Source organism: Eucalyptus grandis, chromosome 8, assembly GCF_016545825.1.
Source record: "Eucalyptus grandis isolate ANBG69807.140 chromosome 8, ASM1654582v1, whole genome shotgun sequence".
NCBI lineage: Eukaryota > Viridiplantae > Streptophyta > Magnoliopsida > Myrtales > Myrtaceae > Eucalyptus > Eucalyptus grandis.
In genome coordinates, this window is record NC_052619.1 from 54,614,181 (window position 1) to 54,638,163 (window position 23,983).

The 23,983-nt window shown below is 40.0% G+C and overlaps 3 protein-coding genes and 1 non-coding gene across 4 annotated transcripts; all 4 read right to left on the reverse strand.

Moving 5' to 3' along the window:
* Window positions 1–938: 938 nt before the first annotated feature.
* LOC104431805 (mechanosensitive ion channel protein 10-like) lies at window positions 939–4,067 on the reverse strand. Its single transcript, XM_039299077.1, has 5 exons — window positions 3,280–4,067; window positions 2,842–2,965; window positions 2,358–2,651; window positions 2,078–2,280; window positions 939–1,446 (listed from the first exon to the last, which is right to left on the reverse strand). Exons 1-5 carry the CDS (start codon window positions 3,903–3,905, stop codon window positions 1,239–1,241), a joined length of 1,455 nt encoding a protein of 484 aa, XP_039155011.1. The 5' UTR covers window positions 3,906–4,067; the 3' UTR covers window positions 939–1,238.
* A 266-nt stretch (window positions 4,068–4,333) lies between these two features.
* On the reverse strand, window positions 4,334–11,930 carry LOC104440238. The gene is made up of 6 exons (XR_005545360.1): window positions 10,405–11,930; window positions 9,966–10,089; window positions 8,954–9,113; window positions 8,675–8,871; window positions 5,172–5,334; window positions 4,334–4,450 (listed from the first exon to the last, which is right to left on the reverse strand). It is a non-coding gene; the product is annotated as an uncharacterized LOC104440238 (transcript).
* Window positions 11,931–14,476: 2,546 nt separating this feature from the next.
* Window positions 14,477–19,105, reverse strand: LOC104431806 (mechanosensitive ion channel protein 10-like). Its single transcript, XM_039300136.1, has 6 exons — window positions 18,646–19,105; window positions 17,420–18,218; window positions 16,992–17,115; window positions 15,903–16,196; window positions 15,622–15,824; window positions 14,477–14,684 (listed from the first exon to the last, which is right to left on the reverse strand). Exons 1-6 carry the CDS (start codon window positions 19,103–19,105, stop codon window positions 14,477–14,479), a joined length of 2,088 nt encoding a protein of 695 aa, XP_039156070.1.
* Window positions 19,106–21,779: 2,674 nt separating this feature from the next.
* Window positions 21,780–23,474, reverse strand: LOC120286690 (mechanosensitive ion channel protein 10-like). Its single transcript, XM_039299078.1, has 3 exons — window positions 22,934–23,474; window positions 22,654–22,856; window positions 21,780–22,082 (listed from the first exon to the last, which is right to left on the reverse strand). The coding sequence occupies exons 1-3, from the start codon at window positions 23,222–23,224 to the stop codon at window positions 21,908–21,910; spliced, it is 669 nt and encodes a 222-aa protein (XP_039155012.1). The 5' UTR covers window positions 23,225–23,474; the 3' UTR covers window positions 21,780–21,907.
* Between the last annotated feature and the right edge of the window lie 509 nt (window positions 23,475–23,983).

A 23,983-nucleotide genomic window follows, 5' to 3' on the forward strand; every position in this document is an offset into this window, starting at 1 on the left:
TAACAAAACCAAAGAGGTCTTGACTCTTCAGAAACCTTTGGATTTGAGCTTGCCATAACAGAAAATTATCTTCGGCAAGCTTGATTGTGACAAAATTCGAAATGTTTACGTGGATTGGAAAAGGATATTTTGGTTTTTTTATTGCCATTGCCGCAAACTTCCAGTTCAAAACAAGCTATCAGACAATCAACCTACAGCTCTGATACCATAAGAAAGATGAAGAACTCAAACAAGATCAAGCTATCGACTCTGAAGAACATTTGTATTCCAGTATGGTGATTGTATCATTGTAACTCAGTACATTTGAAACAGAAAAGAATACAATTCCTCTGTTCTATCTTCTAAGAACAATCTTACTTGATTTGCTTCAGCACTTTGATCTTCAGCTGTCAACTATTCTTCGAATCTTCCTCTTCAATACAGGGATTCCTCAGCATTTGTTGATGATCCTGATTCTCTCTTCTCTATACTTTTCTCTTCTCTTTTTCCTCAATATGTTTTTCTATATCCTCTTATGTAAAGCAAGAAGAGTATTTATATCTAAGAATTTAACAGAACTCGGTTACAAGGGAAAACCGAATACAACAACTACTTAACAGAAAAGCCTAATTGACTACGCTTATGACTTAGTGATCCAAGTCATTTATTATTTGAGCATCTCATTCATTGATGTCGATCCAGGCTGGTCTTCCTTATAAGATCTTTGCCGTTGATTAACTCTTATGACTTGGCGATCCAAGTCATTTGCTGTATCGCCAAGTCCTCTGCTTTTGCTGTATTGCCAAGTCCTCTGTTTCCGTTTTTCCAACACGTGCTGTTTCCGTTCTTCTACAGCATATTTTGTTCCTTTATACTTAACATGCTGGTCGCTAGAAGTTAAAAGGCTGACCAGCTAAGGAGAAAACTAAAGCAGAATTAAATGATCAGAGCAAAACTACCGCGAAATCTGGTCACTGCTTCACTTATTTGATACTGTTCTTATATATTCAGCCTATTCATAGAGGTACATTGTAATTCTTATGCAATATGTCATTTATGATCAAGCGAAGAACATAGTCGCACACTTTCTTAGCCAGACAAGAAAGAAAAGCAGGAAAAAAAAAGGGCAGATATGAAGTCCCATTCTCGTATATTTGCAGATTACTAGGAACGCCGTGCTCCTGGAGTCGTCATAACCATGCACAGTAGCTGCCGCCGACCCATACTAACTGAGATAAATATTACTGAGGAAGCACGCGTTACTTGAGATGGAGTTCTTCGAAAATTTTCTTCAGCTCCAGCAGGAGCTCGGATCTCCGTTTGGTCCTTTCCTTGGCCTCCTGGAAATCCAATGTGTGGGTGACATGGAGAGCCATCTTCAAGACCTTCGAGTTGTCAGCTTCCGCAATCTCCTTAAACGCAACACTGTGATCCCGATGCCAGTGTTTCGGCTTCCTTTCTATGTACCTGAAGGCTTATTCAATCAGAATTTGCACCTCGTAAAATACTCAGCATTGCTAAAATGAAAGCGCACATGCACACATACACCAGAGTTTCTTGTACCCCAAGCAACAGCTTCAAAACCCAAAAGAGAGAGGATGTTTATGACGGGTCTGAGTTCACATGACACATATGTGAATAAGCTTATTAAAAAAGAGAAGAAAGTCAATAGTTCGCAATGAGGGGTGCAATAAGCTTATCAATGAAAAAAAGAAAGTCGGTCGAAATATGGCTGCAAAAGGACAAAAGAATTGGCTAAACCTGTGCATGTTCTGATGTGCATATCCCTTAGCTCCCTCACCGTTCCAACTAACCCCACATGTACTCTTCCATATAAAAACTATTAAACTATATTTCCATATTCCATAACTATCTATTGAATACTCTCGTCTATACCATATGCACATATATTTGCACAAATTCAAACCATATTTCCATATTCCATAACCTATCTATTGAATACTCTCATCTATACCATATGCACATATATTTGCACAATGTCAAACCACAAACTATCATTGATATCCAAAACGTGCTTCTGTCCAGTCAAATTTTTAGCAGCCTTAAAAGGGAGATTCAGGAAAAGCAGATGGCGCACTCTCTTATTTTATTTGTCAAAGCTTCAAGGCTCTCGTCTGAAGCGGAGAAATTGACCATGAATTCCACAGATTCGTTCATGTTTTCGCTCCGGCTGGAGTTGATGATGGGTTTAGAGGCCAGAACTGAATTTGGGTAAGATTTCTTTTCACCGTCCTCTGTCAGGAAGACAGTAGTCATGATATTCATTTCCTCAACCTCCAACTGTGATCAATCAGAAAGTCAGAATAATATGGAATTTGTAGAAACCAGTCATCATAGTCATAGGCTTAGTCATTAACCTTGTCCCCATCGACAAGGCAGCGGTCACTCACATCGAACGGATGCTTCACGAATACAAACACGATGGCTTCGAACAAGTCTTTGGCAGCGTTCCCAAAAATGAACTGTAAAAGCAAAAGCTGCGACAAAATAAAGATGAGCACTTGCGTCGTCAATAATCCTGTCAGAAGTAACCACAGAATGATGACCACGACGAGCAAAACTGCTGAAGCAAGGTTGTCCAGCTCCTTGATGGCTGTTTTCGTATCCTTTAAGGCGCGAATGAGTGATTTTTGTTCACGACTGACCATCACCTGCAGACGTGAACTATATAGTTTAGATCATGTCCTTATGTCTATGTTTGTCTGTCGGTCATTATGCATGCCCAGCCAACAGTTCTTTCAGCTTCCAAAAATCTCCCTAATTTCAGTTTGTTAGAAAAAAGCTCCATAATGTTCTTGGAAGCGAGATAAGAGTCAGCAAAGAGATCTGATATGCACTTACCATCCACCTCTTGAAAAACGACTTTCTGATTTTCCGAGTTTCTTTTGCTTCGGGAAAGAAAGCAAATAATCTCTCGACGTGCTCCTTCGTCATGAAGCCCAAAAGCTCATTCTCCTCGATAAACCTAGCAAAATGTAGAAAACAGGAATCAGTAATATACTCTGGAGCAATAAGATCTTTTTTAATAACCCAAGAGCATGGGTTGGACACATGGCTATCTAAAGGCAGCCCCAGGAATTATTAAATCCAGGCTTTGACCTGTGCAAAATGCCTAGATATAGAGCAATTTGCATGCAGTTGGTGAGATTCGAAAGGGTAATCTCTATTTCCTGAATTGGAAATCCCCAAAGTCCCAACCAACCGCGCTAATCCTGGAGCTTTGAAGCAACAGCATCATTTGCTAGAGTAGGAAAGAGTTTTGGAAGTTAGCACTCTCACTGGCTCCCTGACTTGGCAACGTTCTTGAATATAGCTTTGGCAGCATTCTTGGCTTTTTGTTCATCGGTGATCCCCTTATCTTGTTGCTGTGCCTCACCGAGGGAATGGGTAAGAGTCGATAGCTCCCGGCCCTTGATGATGTTAATCAATTTTTTCGTTTTCCAAGCAGAAACTTTACTCGGCTTCATCCTTCCTAGCTTCTCTATGTTCACCTCGGGACTTATCTTTTTACCCACGGGGTTGGAAAGTTTCCTTATCACGTGGCATTGGAAGATTTCATCGTGAATGCGATCAAAGAATCTCTTGCATTGAAAAGAAGCAGCAAGCAATTTTATCAGAAATGTTTTGATCAGCCATAAGGCAGCTCCTAGGAGACAAGAAGCAAGCGCCCTCGTTACCCTGTTCAGAATCCCAGTCGTCGGTCTTGATCGTTTCACTCTATGGTCTATCAGCCAAACCCAGGCTAAAAAAAGCAGACCCAACCATGCGAACACCTCGGCACTGTCCTTGAGTGCAACGAGAAAGTACAAAACATTCCTTTTGAGCAGATACTTCCTCTCAATCAAGGAAATTAATAACGTGATCAACCAGTGAGTCAGCAACCTACCACAAAAGATTGCCAACATCAGCAAACACCATCCCCACAAATGCACATGCCAAATAACGGTATTTCGCAGAACACGAATGGTTAAACTCGCAATCAGGAGCCCAGTGATGCACACAAACGCAACCCACTGGGCCAAAACAACCTTCCTTTTGCCCAACACAACTTGGGACTTGGGATTCACAGTCTCGCACACATCCTCATCATCTTCCTCCTCCGCAGCTGGTGATGGAACTGAATCGATTGGATATATCTTAGGCGTTGATGCACTGACCCGCAGTTCCCTGAATCTACATTTCAGTTTCCCGAGCAAAGACAATGAGATCGGCTTTCTGTTCTGGATAATTGGTAGCTCCCTCGGAGTCGGGATCGACTGAGTGAGCTCCAGAGCAGAGGGGCTTGTCAAATTGGAGATTCGTGAACTAGATGGAGGATTTGCAAGCTCTATTGGCTCAGTGTTTGGTTTTGGTGAAGAACCTCTTCTTTGACATTCAACCTCTGGAATCAGAAGGACAACTTCATTTGCTTCTTTCTTCTCTAACGAACTTGCATTGACCTCCATGAAAGCTGCACAAATATAAGAAGCTTATCAGCTCAGAGCTTCTCTAAGGGGAAAAGATGGACTTGGTAACGAAAGTGATTGCCTTAGCTGAAGTCAATGCAAAATCAACACAAAAAGTGGAAAGGCAAAGGAGCAAGAGCAAAAGAGTGAATCAGGAAGAGCAAGACATGGTCAAATGAGTGGGATTTTGCAAGGAGTGGATAAACAATGATGAGAGGGGGTTTCTTGCTCAGTATAGCTTCACGGGAGGCTCTATTGAAAGGGCTCTTAAAGAAGAGAGCAAGGATTTTCTTTGAGAAAACTACTTTTCAGTGAAAAGGAAATTCATTTAAGAAGGTTTCAGTATAAAAAACACAGGACAGTTTAGGAAAACTTTACTAAGCATCTTCCAACTTTGAGCGGAAGTGGACTTCGAAATTACAAGATTAGGAGCCGAACATAATTTATAATAAATATCAAAGCTTTTGATCAGTGGATGTTGGGTGTTCAAAACCACTTTTCAGAGTTTCTTATGAAATATTATATTGAGCATCCACAACAGCTGTACCATAGAATGTTACGACGTGTGTCGTCGTTACTAAGTGCAAGAATGCCATAAAAAGTCTCAAAATGTGTTTTATATATGTTTTGCAATGTTACAATGTCTCAGCCGTAATCAAATGTAAAAGGCTTGTGAAATGAAAAAACCTTATGGCTTTGCTAAAGGCTGGAGTCCCTCTCACTGACCTTACTTTTCTCTAGCACAAGCTCCACTTCTTAATCTCACTTCCACATACTTTGCATCTCTCTCTCTGTTGGGAGAACGCATAAAAAATTCAGAGACTTTGCACTTTCTGTTGATCACCATGGCTTGAACTTGGGCAATCCTTGCCATTCTAATCCTGTGTTCCTGCATCCACTCGTTTACGAAAACTGCAATTTTATGAACTCGTTGATGCAAAACTTCCTGTCCTGTCCTATTCTACAACCCAATCACCGAATCAATGGATGATATGACACAATAATGGAATGGCGTTTCTCCTTTATTCCTAAGTCGATTGAAGTAATTGAAGAGGAATGATACTCAAATTTCCAATAAAACGAGCCCCTCGAAGCCCAGGGAATCATATGACACAACTTTGGCGGAATCTCATTCCTTTTTATTGGGTTTTGCTAGCTGTAATCCCATTGCCTTGATCATCCTATCTGCGGGAATTCCACGCCTTCTTCACATTCCTACAAATCATAGCCCCTCAAAGCTAGGGAAGTATACACCACGATTTTTTGGGAACCTCATTCCGTGTTATCGTGGTTTTTGCTTGTTGGAGTCACGCGTTTCCTTGACAACCCTCCACAGAGAATATATTCTATCCCAGATAATGGGAATTCGATTCCGATGAATTGGAGTCCAATTCGAACTCTCTTTGCAGAGCGAACCAAACATCAGGGCGAAAGTTATGGTCCACACGCCTTGTCTTCGCATAAGTTCAACGAAAATTACGATACGTCATTTGTATTAACGTGCTTCCGATTCTGGTTGCTCGATTTATCAGAATATGTTGGTTTTCTTGGAAGGGTTTCTTATGGATTTTGCAAAAACTTCGACGCTATGACCTGGGTTTGCGTTTTCATTATTCTAAAACATTAGGTCATCACCGTAGCCAAATCACTTATTTCATGCATATTCCGGGCAAGCTATTGCTGCAAATCAAGGGGAATGAGACGCAGAATTTAGGAATCGATATTTGTAAGTTCAGGAATTCATGAACTCTCTTCGCTCAAGACTGCAGTTTTCATTTGCAAATATTTGGTCATTTAGGAAAATGAAGATGGAATTTAGGCTCCGTTCGTTTCGTAGAAAACGTGGTGTTTTTGAAAAATATTTTCCAGAAAAATTAAAATATTTTCTGATGTTAATACCTGAAAATGGACTAGAAAATATTTTTTTTTTCCATTTGGTATGAAAATTTTGATTTGATTTTATTTCATGCACTCCTTAATAATTTCAGGGACTATTTGTGTCATCATCACTTCATATTAAGACGAAATCCATTCATTAGCTAGCATATAGAAATGGTGTAATCTTCATGTGAACAAGATTCCTGACTTGTAATTAGCAAGTCAGGGAGATCGGTCCCACAATAAAATGCTACAGGTTTGGAAAGAGCAATCCGAACTTGCTCCGAAAGGGACACAATGGCTCAATCCTAAAATTAGGTGAATACCTGAAGGCTTATTCAATCAGAATTGCACCTTGTAAAATACGTGGCAGTGCTAAAATGAAAGCGCACACACGGACAAGAATTTATTGAACTCCAGGCTACAGCTTCAACAGCCAAAAGCAGAGATTGTTTGTGATGGGCTTGAGTTCATATGATGCATAAGTCATCATTATAACCATAATTGACAAACTTCTCCACACACAAAATTCTGTATCCACACTAGCGTTTCTTCCGAATTCTTGCCTTTTTAGACAGTGCAGGTTTCTATTAACACCCAAGTTTACCTTCTCATTTAAGATTTAATTACATAGAAAATTAGGTATTTATTTTTAACCCCTAAAAAACAATTTTTAATTAAATTGCATAAGCATATAAGTATTACATTTGCATCGATAGCAATAGAATTTATTTAAAAAAATTCATTTTTATTATTTTAAATTATATATTAATTATTAATTAAAAAGAGAGTGGGGCCGGGCTATGGTTAGGCCTGGAGAGCCCCTTCTTCTTTTCCTTGTTCCTTCCCCCACTTGGGCCCAACCCCTTTCCCATTTTTCTTCTCCTCGGCCCAGCCCTTTCCTCCTTTTCCTCTCTTTCCCTCACTTCCCTGCAGTGTGACGAGGACGCTGGTACTAGCGGTATGCAACCGAACCAGATTTACTCGAAATCCGAACCAAATCACCCGAAAAAAAAGGGCTGGGAATCGATTCCAATTTTTGGGAACCGGTTGGAACCGATCCTATTCTTGACTCCGAATGAAAACCCACTAGAACCGGACCGATTTTGGAACTGATTTTTAGATATAATTTAAAAAGGAAGACCCTAAGGCTCCGTTTGGCAGTCAGGATAAAATTCGGGATATGATATAATTTATTCTATCCTACGTTTGGTGCTCACTCGGGATAAGCTAAAGTCGGATATAAGGAGGATATAAACAGGATAAAATTATCCCATGGGGGAGGTAGGATAAAGGTGGATAGGATTTTTAAATTATTTTTCTTGAATAACAAACTTATTAAATTAACAAAATTGAAATTATATTTCAATATAAATTATATTTGAATTCTAATTTAAGAAAATAAAAATTAAAAAAATTAAAATTTATTTTTAATTAATCTTATTTTAATTTCTATATTCAATTTTAATTCTATTTTATAATAAACATTCAATCTATATTAAATATTTATATTTATTATATATTTTAGGTATTTTTGTATTTTAAATATGTTAGTACAGTTTACTATTTGATAAATTTTTATTAAAGAATGATGAAAGGGAAAAAAAGAAATAATAATGAAAATAATATAAAAAAGAGGAAAAATAAAATAAAAAATAAATAATTTAAGGAATAGTGTTACGAGATATTTTCACCATCTTCATTTATGAAGATTTAGGTTCATTTATAATGATATGACATTTATATAAATAAATAAAAAATGTATATGATGTGAACATATTCGACTTTAATACGACCAAACGTAACCTAAGCGTACCAACCTCTCTCTCTCAGTCTCTCTTCAAGCTTGTGCGATCCTCTGCACTCTCTCTCTCTCTCTCTCTCAATTGCAGCCTGCAATTCGCAAGAACCCTCTTTATACAGCAAGCTTACATCCAACAACCCTAGATTTACCACACCCTCGCCAGTCGCCACCATCATTATTAGCCGATTTGCCACTTGTTGGTGTGCCGTAGGAACACAACCCAGCTCGTTGTTGCCTGTTGTCTCCTTGTTACTAGACCCAGACCCGCCACCATAATCTCTCTTTTGCAGCTCGTTGACTTCGACATAGCTATCTAGAGTGAGATGAGTCCAAAATTGAATGTCTAACTTAATGTGAGGGGAGAGCCAGCGCCTAATTGAGAGTCATGGGCTGGCAAGGATATACTCCTAAATTCTGTTGTCCTTTCCCCTTCGGACGGGAAGGATAAGTCGCAACAGTTTCAATGCGACGTACACAAGCAATCGTTTGTGTGAGGTGCAGCATTAGATGCATTAAAAGAGAGATTCAGGAGGAGGAGACGGCGTACGTTTTTATTTCATCTTTCAAAGCTTGAAGGCTCTTGTCTGAAGCGGAGAAATCGACTATGAACTCCACAGATTCGCTCGTGTGCGGGCTCCTGTCGAAATTGCTGATGCATTTAGAGGCCAGAGCTGAATTTGGGTAAGATATCTTTTCGCCGTCGTTTGTCAGGAAGACAGTAGTCATGATATTCATTTCCTCAACCTGCATATGTGATGAATCAAAAAGTCAGACCAATATGGAATCTGTACAAACCAGTCATGCAGAGTCATAGGCTGTCATTCACCTCAACCCCATCGACAACGCAGCAGTCACCCACATCGAACGGATGCTTCACGAATACAAACAAGATAGCTTCGAGCAAGTCTTTGGCAGCGTTCCAAAAATGTACTCAAAAAGCAAAAGCTGCGACGAAATGAAGATTTGCACTGGCGTCGTCAATAATCCTGTCAGAAGCAACCACAGAATGATGATCACGACGAGCGAAACTGCTGAAGCGAGGTTGTTCAGCTCCTTGATGGCACTTTTCATACCCTTGAAAGCGTTAGTGAGTGATTTTTGTTTACGATAGACATCTACCTGCAGACGTGAACTATATAGTTTAGATATATTGGAAATAGTGATCCATTTTCTAGAATTTCCTAGAGTTGCTAAAATTCTAAAATTTCCTAGATGAAGTTTTTGGAAGAAAGTGGAAAAATGTTCAGGAGAAGTCTCTAGAAGAACTACAATCTAGAATTTCCTAGATGAAGCCTACATAGACAACATTCTATAGAAATCTAGAATGTTGCACTAAGGCAGTGATCATGCTTATAAATAGGCTTGTAGTTCATTCATTTGTGTGCGCGAGGTTTAGACCTCCACCGTGTGTGGAGGAGTAGAGTTAAGATGGTTTCTATGTTATGAAATACTCCTCCATTATATCAAAATATCTTGTACTATCAATTTTCATCAATTAGATAATTAGATAAATTATATCCCATGTTCTTTGTCCTTTAATTATCCTATCTTGTCCCTTGTCCATCCTCTACAAAATATACCATACACTTGCACACATCTCTAATAAAAAACTATAACTAATATCAAAATCATGCTTCCGCAGCGCACACATCCAAAATATTTTAACAAGATCATGTCCTTATGTCTATGTTTGTCTGTCGGTCAATATGCATGCCCAGCCAACAGTTCTTTCAGCTTCCAAAAATCTCCCTAATTTCAGTTTGTTAGAAAAAAGCTCCATAGAACATTTGGCTTGGAAGCGAGATAAGAGTCAGCAAAGAGATCTGATATGCACTTACCAGCCAGCTCTTGAAAAACAACTTCCTGATTTTTCGAGTTTCTTTTGCTTTGGGAAAGAAAGCAAATAATTTCTCTACGTGTTCCTTCGGCATGAAGCGCAAAAGCTCATTCCCCTCGATAAACCTAGTAAAATGTGGAAAACAGAATCAGTAATATACTCTGGAGCAATAAGATCTTTTTAAATAACCCAAGGGCATGGGTGGGACACCCGGCTATCTAAAGGCAGCCCCATGAACTATTAAATCCAGTCTTTGGCCTGTGCAAATTTCTCAAATCTAGAGCAATCTGCATGCAGTTGGTGAAATTCAAAAGGTTAAACTCTATTTTCTCAGCTGGAAACCCCCCGAAGTCCCAACCAACTGCACCAATCCTGGACCTTCGAAGCAACAGCATCATTTGCTAGAGTAGAAGAGAGTTTAAGGAAGTTAGTGCTCTCACTGGCTCCCTGACTTGGCTACGTTTTTTAATATCTTTTTAGCAGCATCCTTGGCTTCTTGTCCATCAGTCCTCTCCTTATGTCGTTGCTCTGCCTCATCTAGGGAATCGGCAAGATTTATAATCTTCCAAGGAGAAACTTTATCCAGCTTCATCTTTATAAGCTTCTCTATATTCACTTTGAGACTTGGAACCACGGGGCCGGAAAGTTGCCTTATCACATAGTGTTGAAAGAAGCAATCTCGCACGCGATTAAAGAATATTTTGTGTTGAAAAGAAACACAAAGCGACGTTATCAGGACTGATTTGATTAGCCATAAGGCAGCTCCTACAAGACAAGACAAGAGGGCCCTCGCGACCCAGTTCAGAATCTTGGTCGTGTGTCTCGAGCATTTCACTCCATGATTTATCAGCAAAAACCAAGCTAAAATGACCAGACACAACCAGGGGACACCTCAGCACTGTGCTTTAATGCAATTAGAAAGTACAAAACATTTTTTTTTAGCAGATACTTCTCCTCAATCAACCAAACCATTAATGTGACCAACCAATCTGTCGCCAGCTTGCCACAAAAGATTGCCCACATCAGCAAACACCATCTCCACAAATGCACATGCCAAATAACTATATTTCGCAGATTACGAATGGTTAAACTTGCAATCAGAAGCACTGTGATGCACACAAACATGACCAGCTGAGCCAAAATAAACTTCATTCTGCCTGACATCACCTGGGACTTGGGATTCACAGTCTCGCACACATCCTCATCGTCTTCCTCCTCTACAGCCGGTGATGGAACCGAAGCGACTGGAGACTTGCTCAGCGCCAGTTCCACAGCGCCCTTAGATGCACTAGCACTTGTATCACTAGGATGCGGCGGTTCCATGGATCTCTATTTCAGCTTCTCATTTGTAGAGCTTGAGATGGACTTTCTGGTCTGGATATTCAGAAGCTCACTCGGAGTCGGGATCGACTGAGTGAGCTCCAGAGCAGAGGGGCTTGTCAAATTGGAGATTTGTGAACTTGATAGAGGATTTTCAAGCTCTATTGGCTCAGTGTTCGGTTTTGGTGAAGAACCTCTGCCTTGACATTCAACGCCTGAAATCATAAGGACAACTTCATTTGCTTCTTTCTTCTCTAACGAACTTACTTTGACCTCCATGAGTGCTACACAAATATAAAAGCTTCTCAGCTGAGAGCTTCTCTGAGGAAAAGATGGACTTTATTACGAAAGTGAACGCCTTAGCTGAATTCAACGCAAAATCAGCAGAAGAAGTCGAAAGGCAAAGGAGCGAGAGGAAAAGAGTGAATCAGGATGAGCAAAACATGGTAAAATGAGTGGGGTTTTGCAGGGAGCGGATTAACAATGAGAGGGGGTTTTGGTTCAGTATAGGTTCACGGGAGGCTCCATTTTAAAGGGCTCTTAAAGAAGAGAGCATGAATTTGCTTTGAGAAAACTACTTTTCGGGGAAAAGGAAAATCTAAGAAGGTTTCAGTTGAAAAAAAAAACACAGTTAGAACAGTTTAGGAAAATTTTGCTAAGCATCTTCCAACTTTGAGCGGAAGTAGCTCAGGTTGGACTTTGAAATTACAGGATTAGGAGTTAAACATAATTTATACTATATATTAAAGCTTTTGATCAGAGGATTTTGGATGCTCAAAACCACTTTTCAGAATTATTCTTATGAAATATTATATTGAGCATCTAAAACAGTTGTACCATAAAATGTTACGACGGGTGTTGTCGTTACTAAGTGTAAGAATGCCATAAAAAGTCTCAAAATGTGTTTTATATATGTTTTGCAATGTTACAGTGTCCCAGCCGTAATCAAATGTAAAAGTCTTGTGAAATGAAAAAACCTTATGGCTTTGCTAAAGGCTGGAGTCCCTCTCACTGACCTTACTTTTCTCTAGCACAAGCTCCACTTCTTAATCTCACTTCCACATACTTTGCATCTCTCTCTCTCTGTTGGGAGAACGCATAAAAAATTCAGACTTTGCACTTTCTGTTGATCACCATGGCCTCAACTTGGGCGATCGTTGCCATTATAATCCTGTGTTCCTGCATCCACTCGTTTACAAAAACTGCAATTTTATGAACTCGTTGATGCAAACCTTCCTGTCCTGTCCTATAGTACAACCCAATCACCGAATCAATGGATGATATAACGCAATAATGGAATGGCATTTCTCCTTTATTCCTAAGTCGATTGAAGTAATTGAAGAAGAATGATACTCAAATTGCTGATGAAACGAGCCCCTCGAAGCCCAGGGAATCATATGACACAACTTTGGCTGAATCTCATTCCTTTATATTGGGTTTTGCTAGCTGTAATCCCATTGCCTTTATCATCCTATCTGCGGAAATTCCACGCCTTCTTCACATTCATACAAATCAAACGAGCCCCTCAAAGCAAGGGAATTATATGCCACGATTTTGTTGGAACCTCATTCCGTGTTATCTGGGTTTTTGCTTGTTGGAGTCACGTTTCCTTGACAATCCTCCACAGAGATTAAATTCTATCCCAGACAATGGGAATTCGATTCCAATGAATCGGAGTCCAATTCAAACTCTCTTTTCAGAGCGAACCAAACATCAGGGGGAAAGTTACAGTCCACATGCCTCTTCTTCGCATAAGTTCAACGAAAATTATGATACGTCATTTGTAGTGATGTGCTTCCGATTCTGGTTGCTCGATTTATCAGAACATATCTGTTTTCATAGAAGGGTCTCTTATGGATTTTGCACAAACTTCGCCGCTATGACCTGGGTTTGTGTTTCCATTGTTCTAAAACATTAGGTCATCGCCGTAGCCAAATCACTAATTTCATGCATTTTCCAGGCAAGCTGTTCCTGCAAATCAAGGGGAATGAAAAGCAGAATTTAGGAATCATGAAGTGGACTGTTCATGAATGAGACGCATGATTTAGGAATCAATATTTGTAACTTCAGGAATTCATGAACTCTCTTCGCTCAAGACTGCAGTTTTCATTTGGAAATATTTGTTCATTTAGGAAAATGAAGATGGAATTCAGGCTCTGTTCTTTTCGTAAAAAACATGGTGTTTCTGAAAAATATTTTCCAAAAAAATTAAAATATTTTCTGGTTTTGGCTAATACCTGAAAATGGACTAGAAAATATTTTTTTCCATTTGGTATGAAAATTTTGATTTGATTTTCTTTCATGCACTCCTTTGAATAATTTCAGGGACTATTTGTGTCATCATCACTTCATATTAAGACAAAATCCATTCATTAGCTAGTATATAGAAATGGTGTAATCTTCATGTGAAGAAGATTCCTGACTTGCTAATTACAAGTCAGGGAGGTCGGTCCCACAATAAAATGCTACAGATTTGGAAAGAGCAATCCGAACTTGCTCCGAAAGGGACACAATGGCTCAATCCTAAAATTCGGTGAATAATCGATCCATGTTGTTAATAATTAATAAAGTACAATAAAAATCACATGATTAAGGAAGCCTCAATGTTTATGTCATCCGGAGATCCATTTGGATCGGCCTCAGTGCAGTCGATTACGTATTGAAAAGTCAAAGGGAGGATAGCATTAAAGTTTATATGGAGACACAGCTCATGGTCATCGCTTTTCATAAAACATTCCTGTTGTTGAGTTTGTCTTGAGTCCATACGAGAATTAAGTCTTAGACTATCTTATCTAGTCAGGGTGTATTATTAGCATGTGCACGTTTGCTGGTCAGTAGAAGTTAAAAGATTGACCAGCTAAGGAGAAAACTAAAGCAGAATTAAATGATCAGAGCAAAACCATCGTGAAATCTGGTCACTGCTCCACTTATTTGATGCTGTTCTTATAGGTTCAGCCTATACATTGTAATTCTTATGCAATATGTCATTTATGATCAAACGAAGAACATAGTCACACACTTTCTTAGCCAAACACGAAAGAAAAGCAGGAAAGAAAAAAGGCAGATATGAAGTCCCAGTCTCGCATATTTGCAGATTACTAGGAACGCCGTGCTCCTGGAGTCGTCATAACCGTGCACAGTAAAGGCCACCGACCCATTCTAACTGTGACGAACCAACTGAGGAAGCACGCGTTACTTGAGATGGAGTTCATCGAAAATTTTCTTCAGCTCCAACACGAGTTCGGATTTCCGCTTGGTCCTTTCCAGGGCCTCTTGGAAATTCGCCGTGTGGTTGACGTGGAGAGCCATCTTCAAGACCTTCGAGTTGTCAACGTCCGCAATCTCCTTAAACACAACGCTGTGATCCAGTTGCCAGTGTTTGGGCTTGCTTTTTAAGTACCTGGAGGCTTATTCAGTCAGAACTCGCACCTTGTAAAACGCTTGGCATTTCTAAAATGAAAGCCACGCACACGCATAGACCAGAATTTCTAGAACTCCAAGCAACACATTCAAAAACCCAAAAGCAGAGGACATTTGTGATGGGTCTGAGTTCACATGATGCATAAGTCAACAAGCTCATCGTTGGAACATAATGGAGAAACTCCTCGTACACAAATTTCTGTATCCACACTTACGGTTTGAGAGGTGAGACAATCAATGTGTTAAAATGTTGATCCAATTTCGGGAGCATTCTAGGAAAAACATTTGTAGAAAAGTCTAGATGTGTCTAGCGAAATTATTGTCTTGGAAGTATATCTGCAAGTATCGTGGTGGACATTAGGGCCGTGAACATTGTTGAATCAAAAATTAAAAATCTCTGACTCAGCGGAGATTGTTTATCCACTCTAGCGGCGGAAGAGGCCAATAAATTGGTCTTCAAGCGCTAGGCATAAAGCAGAATAAAGCTGAGACCAAACAGCCTCTGCCCACGCACCCCTCAAAGGCTCAAACTTTGTACTAACTTTTTTTCATTAACCATTCTTTTCAGCCTACGAAGTAGTCTCATAGCCTTATAACCATTTTTCACTCGATAAAAAGTGTATGAGATAATAACATAAATTATTTCTAAATTTTGACTTAACATGTAATGTCATCTTTGAATTTTTAATTTATTTAATATAATCATCGCTTTAATTTATGATCCATGAATTTTCAATTTGTTCGGTAGGATTCCAAACTTTTAGAGATTGTTTGTGTCAATTTTAAAACTATATTATTCCCTGGTCTCTTGGCCCTTGCTCTTTGCCGTGAATACCAAACACACGCTTGCACACACGCTTCCACACAAACCAAAACAATGCCTAAAAAGAGAGATTCAGGAAAAGCAGATGGCTCACTCTCTTATTTTATCTTTGAAAGCTTCAAGGATTTCGACTGAAGTGGAGAAATCGACCGTGAACTCCACGGAGTCACTCGTGGTCAAGCTCCTCTTGACATTGCTGATTGCTTTAGAGGCAAGAACTGAATTCGGGTAAAATATCCTTTCACCGTCGTTTCTCGAGAAGATGGTACTCAGGGTATTCGTCTCCTCAACCTCTACCTGTCATGAATCAAAAAGTAAGACAGATGTGGAATCTGTACAATGCAGTCATGCAGAGTCGTAGGCTTAGTCATTCACCTCTACCCCATCGATAATACAGCGGTCTTTCACATCGAACGGATGCATCGCGTAGACAAACACAATGGATTCGAACCACTTTTTGGCAGCATCCCCATAAATAAACGTGAAAAGTAAAATCTGAGACGAAATGAAGATGAGCACTTGCGTTGTCAACAATCCCATCAGAAGCAACCACATAATGATGACTACAATGAGCGTAACTGCTGAAGCGAGTTTGTTCAGCTCCTCCATGGTTTTTCGCACCCTCTTGAGGACGAGCGTGAGCGATTCCCGTTCATGATTGACATTCACCTGCAGACGTGAACTATATAATTTTGATCATGTCCTTATTGAGAAGAAATCGAATACAGAACAAGATCTTCGAGCAATCAATGAAAATACCTCAGACTTCTGTTATATTTCTTCTTCAGAACTTCGAGTTCTTCTTTACACAATCTTTCATCAATTCCAAAATACAGAGAACGAAGAAAAAGCTTCTGATGAAGAACAGAAAGAGCTCAGCAACTCAGAACTAACAATGAATTCCCCCTTCTCTCTCTCGTTCTCTATTTTCCTTTTATACTAACTCACTAGCTCAACTGTTTTCTGTTATCAAATTGTTACAACAGAAGATAAGCAATACACGTGTATTTCTTCTGACTGTGTAGCTTCTTTCTGATTCACTTGACCTGCTTCTGTGATTCAGTTTTACTCTCATGGATCACCAGCTCCTGTTGCCACGGATTGCCAGCTCATGGATCAACTCCTGTTGTCACGGATCGCCAGCTCATTAGTTCAATTGGATCGCCAACTCACGACTTTCCTCTGTTTCAGCTTCCTCTGTTTCAGTTGCTTCTTCAGGTTTGGCTTTTCTACTGATGCTGACTTCTATGCACTTCTGATCTTGCAAAACTTGTTTAATTCTTCTAACACTTATGTCTGTATTTATCTGTCTGTCCTTATACATGGTTTTTTAGTTCTTTCAACTTCCAAAAATCTCCTTAATTTCAGCTTGTTAGAAACAAGCTCCATAGAATATTCGGTTAGGAAGCGAGATAAGAACTGCTCTGCACAAGTCAAAACCTTAATGATCCAATAGGCACTTACTAGCCAGCTCTTCAAAGACGACTCATCGATCTTCCGAGTTTCTGCCGATGCGGGAATCAAAGAGAAGAATTTCTCCACGTATTCCTTCGGCATGAAGCGCAAAAGGTCATCCTCCTCGATATACCTAGTAAAAGCAGAAAACAGGCATCAGTAGCGCTCTGGAGCAATAAGATTTTTTTCAATAACCCAAGGGCAAGGTTGGACGCCCGGCTATCTAAAGGCATCCTCATGAACTATTAAATCCAGTCCTTTGTTAGCCTGTCCAAATTGCCCGGATATAAAGCAATGTGCTTGCAATTAGTGAGATTCGAAGGGGTAACCTCTATTCCTGAGCTAGAAACCCCCCAAAAACCCAACCAACTGTGCCAATCCTGAAGATGCTAAGCAACAGCATAATTTGCTAGATGCAAGGAAGTTAGAGCTCTCACTTGTTCCCTGACTTGGCTACGTTCTTGAATATAGCTTTAGCAACATTCTTGGCTTTTTGTTCATCGGTGATCTCCTCATCTTGTTGCTCTGCCTCATCGAGGGACTGGGTAAGAGTCGATAAATCCCAGCCCTTAATGACTTTAATCAATTGTTTTATCGTCCAAGCAGAAACTTTATCCGGCTTCATCCTTCTTAGATTCTCTACGTTCACCTTGAGACTTTTCTTTGGATCCATGGGGTTGGAAAGTATCCCTATCATGTAGTATTGGAAGATGTCATCTTGAATGCGATAAAAGAATCTCTTGTGTTGAAAAGAAGCAGCAAGCAATTGTATGAGGAATGTTTTGATCAGCCATAAGGCAGCTCCTGGGAGACAAGAAGCAAGCGCCCTCGTTACCCTGTTCAGAATCCCAGTCGTCAGTCTTGATCCTTTCACTCTATGGTCTATCAGCCAAACCCAGGCTAAAAAAACCAGACCCAACCATGCGAACGCCTTGGCACTGTTCTTGAGTTCAACGAGAAAGTACAAAACATTCCTTTTGAGCAGATACTTCCTCTCAATCAAGGAAATTAATAATGTGATCAACCAGTGAGTCAGCAACCTACCACAAAAGATTGCCAACATCAGCAAACACCATCCCCACAAATGCACATGCCAAATAACGGTATTTCGCAGAACACGAATGGTTAAACTCGCAATCAGGAGCCCAGTGATGCACACAAACATGACCAGCTGAGCCAAAACAAACTTCATTTTGCCCGACATCACTTGGGACTTGGAATTCAAAGTCTCAGACACTGTGAAGAAACGAAGAACAGAGAAAACAAAGAACAGAGAATAGAGAATGAAGAACAGAGAACACAAGATGAAGAGGAAGGATTTCTTTTCTTCTCGAATCAAAAGGAGCAAAAGCATACATTCAACTGAGAGCTTTCTCTATCTGTTCTTCAATTACACTTCTTGCTTTTCTCCCCACCTTCTATCTATGCTATCCTCTGTAGTTTTATACTCAAGGAAGATGATGAAAAACGAATCAACCGACTCAACACCGGTTTAACAACTTCGGTTTTACATATAACAGACTAACCGCTCTAATGAATTATGACACGTGTATTTACTTTTGTTTTAAGTCTTCCAGCTCTGCAAACACGTGTGATGAGCAAACTCTCTCTTCAAGTCAGTCTTGAATTATCTTCAAATGTTTCTTCGTTTCTTATGCATTGCCACAGATGCGATGCATTGCCACAGATACAGTCTTCAAGTCAGCTTCTTTAACAGACACATGCTCATTGTCTTCCTCCTCTGCAGCCGGTGATGGCACCGGACCGACTGGAAACGTGCTCGGCTCCAGTTCCACAGCGTCCTTAGATGCAGTAGCACTCGTATCACTAGGATGCGGCAGTTCCATGGATCTCGATTTCAGCTTCGCGTATGTGGAACTTGAGATGGACTTTCCGGCCTGGATATTCAGAAGCTCACTCGGAGTCGGGATCGACTGAGTGAGCTCCATAGCAGAGGGGCTTGTCAAATTGGAGATTTGTGAACTTGACAGAGGATTTTCAAGCTCTATTGGCTCAGTGTTCGGTTTTGGTGAAGAACCTCTGCTTTGACATTCAACGCCTGAAATCATAAGGACAACTTCATTTGCTTCTTTCTTCTCTAACGGACTCGCATTGACCTCCATGAGTGATGCACAAATATAAAAGCTTCTCAGCCGAGAGCTTCTCTGAGTAAAAAGATAGACTCTATCACGAAAGTGAACGGCTTAGCTGAATTCAACGCAAAATCAGCAGAAGAAGTCGAAAGGCAGAGGAGCAAGAGCAAAAGAGTAAATCAGGAAGAGCAGAACATGGTAAAATGAGTGGATTTTTGCAGGGAGTGGATTAACAATGATGAGAGGGGGTTTTTGGTTCAGTATAGGTTCACGGGAGGCCCTATTTAAAGGGCTCTTAAAGAAGAGAGCATGAATTTGCTTTGAGAAAACTACTTTTCAGGGAAAAGGAAAATCTAAGAAGGTTTCAGTTGAAAAAAAAAACACAGTTAGAACAGTTTAGGAAAATTTTGCTAAGCATCTTCCAACTTTGAGCGGAAGTAGCTCAGGTTGGAATCTGAAATTACAGGATTAGGAGCCGAACATAATTTATAATAAATATTAAAGCATTTGATCAGAGGATTTTGGATGCTCAAAACCACTTTTCAGAATTATTCTTATGAAATAATTATATTGAGCATCTACAACAGTTGTACCATAGAATGTTATGACGTGCGTTGCCATTACTAAGTGCAAGAATGCCATAAAAAGTCTTAAAATATGATTTTATTTATGTTTTGCAATGTTACAATGTCTCGTGGTAATCAGATGTAAAAGCCTTGTGAAATGAAAATACCTTATGGCTTTGCTAAGGGCTGGAGTTCCTCTCTCTGTTGGGAGCGAAGAAAAAATTCAGAGACTTTGCACTTTCTGTTGATCACCATGGTCTGAACTTGCGCCATCATTGCCATTCTAATCCTCTGTTCCTACATCCACTCGTTTACGAAAACTGCAATTTTATGAACTCGCTGATGCAAACCTTCCTGTCCTGTCCTACAGTGCAACCCAATCACCAAATCAATGGATGATATGAAGCAAACCTTCCGACAAAGTTGATGGGGTTTCGCTAGCTGTAATCCCATTCCCTTGATCATCCTATCTGCGGAAATTCCACGCCTTCTTCACATTCCTACAAATCAAACGAGCCCTCAAAGCTAGGTAATTATATGCCACGGTTCTGTCGGAACCTCATTCCGTGTTATCTGGGTTTTTGCTTGTTGGAGTCACGTTTCCTTGACAATCCTCCACAAAGATTAAATTCTATCCTAGACAATGGGAATTCAATTCCGATGAATTGGAGTCCAATACGAACTCTCTTTTCAGAGCGAACCAAAAATAAGAGGGAAAGTTACGGTCCACGTGCCTCTTCTTCGCATAAATTCGATGAAAATTACGATACGTCATTTGTGGTGATGTGCTTGTGATTCTGGTTGCTCTGTTTATCAGAATGTGTCGGTTTTCTTAGAAGGATTTCTTATGGATTTTGCACAAACTTCGCTGCTATGACCCAAGTTTGCGTTTCATTGTTCTAAAACATTAGGTCATCACCGTAGCCAAATCACTTATTTCATGCATTTTCCGGGGAAGCTTTTGCTGCAAAACAAGGGAAATGAGATGCATAATATAGGAATCGTGAAGTGGACTATTCCTGAATTTAACACGATTCCTGAATTTAACAAGAAATAGAAGAGCAATATTTGTAAGTTCAGGAATTCATGAACTCTCTTCGCTCAAGACTGCAGTTTTCATTTGGAAATATTTGTTCATTTAGGAAAATGAAAATGGAATTTAGGCTCCATTCATTTAGTAGAAAATGTGGTGTTTTTGAAAAATATTTTCCAGAAAAATTACACTTTTTTTTAGTGTTCGGTTGAAACTTGAAAATGAACTAGAAATTATTTTCCGCCATTGATATGAAAAAATTGATTTGATTTTCTTCCATGCACTCCTTAGAATAATTTCAAGGACCATTTGTGTCATTATCACTTCATATCAAGACGAATTCCATTCATTAACTAGCATATAGAAATGGTGTAATCTTCATGTGAAGAAGACTCCTGATTTGCTAATTATAAGTCAGAGAGATCGACCCCACAAGAAAATGCTACAGATTTGGAAAGAGCAATCAATCCGAACGTTCTCCGAAAGGGGCACGATGGCTCAATCCTAAAACTCAGTGAATATTCGATCCATGTTGTCAATAATTAATAAAGTAAAGTACCAATAAACATCACATGATTAAGGAAGCCTCAATGTTTATGTCATCCGTAGATCCATTTGGATCGGCCTCAGTGCAGTCAATTACGTAATGAAAAGTCAAAGGGAGGATAGCATTGGGGTTTATATGGAGACTCAGCTCATGGTCATGTACAATCATCGCTTTTCATAAAACATTCCTGTTGTTGAGTTTGTCTCGAGTTCATACGAGAATTAAGTCTTAGACTATCTTATTTCGTCAGGGTTTTATATTAGCATGTGCAGGTTTGCTGGTCACTAGAAGTTAAAAGGCTGACCAGCTAAGGAGAAAACTAAAGCAGAATTAAATGATCAGAGCAAAGCTATCGTGAAATCTGGTCAGTCCTCCACTTATTTGATTCTGTTCTTATAGATTTTCAGCCAATTCATAGAGGAACATTGTAATTCTTATGCAATATGTCATTTATGATCAAGCGAAGAACATAGTCGCACGCTTTCTTAGCCAAACAAGAAAGAAAAGCAGGAAAAAAAAAAGCAGATATGAAGTGCCATTCTCGTATGTTTGCAGATTACTGGGAACGCCTCGCTCCTGGAGTCGTCACAACCATGCACAGTAGCTGCCGCTGACCCATTCTAACTGAGATGAATATTACTGAGGAAGCACGCGTTACTTGAGATGGAGTTCTTCGAAAATTTTCTTCAGCTCCAGCACGAGCTCGGATCTCCGTTGGTCCTTTCCATGACCTCCTGGAAATCCAATGTGTGGGTGACATGGAGAGCCATCTTCAAGACCTTCGAGTTGTCAACTTCCGCAATCCCCTTAAACTCAATACTGTGATCCCGATGCCAGTGTTTCGGCTTCCTTTCTATGTACCTGAAGGCTTATTCAATCAGAATTTGCACCTCGTAAAATACTCGGCATTGCTAAAATGAAAGCGCACATGCACACATACACCAGAGTTTCTTGTACCCCAAGCAACAGCTTCAAAACCCAAAAAGAGAGGATGTTTATGACGGGTCTGAGTTCACATGACACATATGTGAATAAGCTTATTAAAAAAGAGAAGAAAGTCAATAGTTCGCAGTGAGGTATAACCTTAACCTTAACCGGGGGTGCAAAAAGCTTATTAATGAAGAAAAGAAAGTGGGTCGAAATGTGGCTGCAAAAGGACAAAAGAATTGGCTAAACTTGTGCATGTTCTGATGTGCATATCCCCTAGCTCCCTCACCGTTCCAACTAGCCCCATATGTGCTCCATATAAAAACTATTAAACTATATTTCCATATTCCATAACCTATCTATTGAATACTCTCATCTATGCCATATGCACATATATTTGCACAAATTCAAACCGCAAACTATCATTGATATCCAAAACGTGCTTCTGTCCAGTCAAATTTTTAACAGCCTATAAAGGGAGATTCAGGAAAAGCAGATGGCGCACTCTCTTATTTTATTTGTCAAAGCTTCAAGGCTCTCGACTGAAGTGGAGAGATCGACAACGAACTCCAAAGATTCGCTCATGTTTGCGCTCCGGCTGTAGTTGCTGATGGGTTTAGAGGCCAGAACTGAATTTGGGTAAGATTTCTTTTCACCGTCCTTTGTCAGGAAGACAGTAGTCATGATATTCATTTCCTCAACCTCCAACTGTCATGAATCAGAAAGTCAGAATAATATGGAATTTGTACAAACCAGTCATCATAGTCATAGGCTTAGTCATTGACCTTGTCCCCATCGACAAGGCAGTGGTCACCCACATCGAATGGATGCATCACGAATACAAACACGATAGCTCCAAACACGCGTTTGGCAGAGTCCCCAAAAATGAACTGTAAAAGCAAAAGCTGCGACGAAATAAAGATGAGAACTTGCGTCGTCAATAATCCTGTCTGAAGCAACCACAGAATGATGACCATGACGAGCAAAACTGCTGAAGCAAGGTTGTCCAGCTCCTTGATGGCTGTTTTCGTATCCTTTAAGACGCGAATGAATGATTTTTGTTCACGACTGAACATCACCTGCAGACGTGAACTATATAATTCCTATCATGTCCTTATGTCTATGTTTGTCTGTCGGTCAATATGCATGCCCAGCCAACAGTTCTTTCAGGTTCCAAAAATCTCCCTAATTTCAGTTTGTTAGAAAAAAGCTCCATAGAAGATTTGGCTTGGAAGCGAGATAAGAGTCAGCAAAGAGATCTGATATGCACTTACCAGCCACCTCTTGAAAAATGACTTTCTGATTTTCCGAGTTTCTTTTGCTTCGGGAAAGAAAGCAAATAATTTCTCGACGTGCTCCTTCGTCATGAAGTCCAAAAGCTCATTCTCCTCGATAAACCTAGTAAAATGTAGAAAACAGGAATCAGTAATATACTCTGGAGCAATAACATCTTTTTTAATAACCCAAGGGCGTGGGTTGGACACATGGCTATCTAAAGGCAGCCCCAGGAATTATTAAATCCAGGCTTTGACCTGTGCAAAATGCCTAGATATAGAGCAATTTGCATGCAGTTGGTGAGATTCGAAAGGGTAATCTCCAAAGTCCCAACCAACTGCGCTAATCCTGGAGCTTTGAAGCAACATCATCATTTGCTAGAGTAGGAAAGAGTTTTGGAAGTTAGCGCTCTCACTGGCTCCCTGACTTGGCAACGTTCTTGAATATAGCTTTGGCAGCATCCTTGGCTTTTTGTTCATCGGTGATCTCCTTATCTTGTTGCTGTGCCTCACCAAGGGAATGGGTAAGAGTCGATGGCTCCCGGTGCTTGATGAACTTAA

Coding starts and splice junctions, on each gene's coding strand:
- LOC104431805 (XM_039299077.1), bottom strand. CDS start 3,905: ATGTTGGCAATCTTTTGTGGTAGGTTGCTGACTCACTGGTTGATCACG. Junction 2,966..3,279: donor GTTGCCAAGTCAGGGAGCCA/GTGAGAGTGCTA, acceptor ACATTTTGCTAG/GTTTATCGAGGAGAATGAGC. Junction 2,652..2,841: donor CGTTTTTCAAGAGGTGGATG/GTAAGTGCATAT, acceptor TCACGTCTGCAG/GTGATGGTCAGTCGTGAACA.
- LOC104431806 (XM_039300136.1), bottom strand. CDS start 19,105: ATGGAGGTCAATGCGAGTCCGTTAGAGAAGAAAGAAGCAAATGAAGTT. Junction 18,219..18,645: donor GGCAATGCATCGCATCTGTG/GCAATGCATAAG, acceptor GTTTCTTCACAG/TGTCTGAGACTTTGAATTCC. Junction 16,197..16,991: donor CGTCTTTGAAGAGCTGGCTA/GTAAGTGCCTAT, acceptor TCACGTCTGCAG/GTGAATGTCAATCATGAACG.
- LOC120286690 (XM_039299078.1), bottom strand. CDS start 23,224: ATGTTCAGTCGTGAACAAAAATCATTCATTCGCGTCTTAAAGGATACG. Junction 22,857..22,933: donor GCCTTGTCGATGGGGACAAG/GTCAATGACTAA, acceptor GATTCATGACAG/TTGGAGGTTGAGGAAATGAA. Junction 22,083..22,653: donor TTGACAAATAAAATAAGAGA/GTGCGCCATCTG, acceptor ATAAGCCTTCAG/GTACATAGAAAGGAAGCCGA.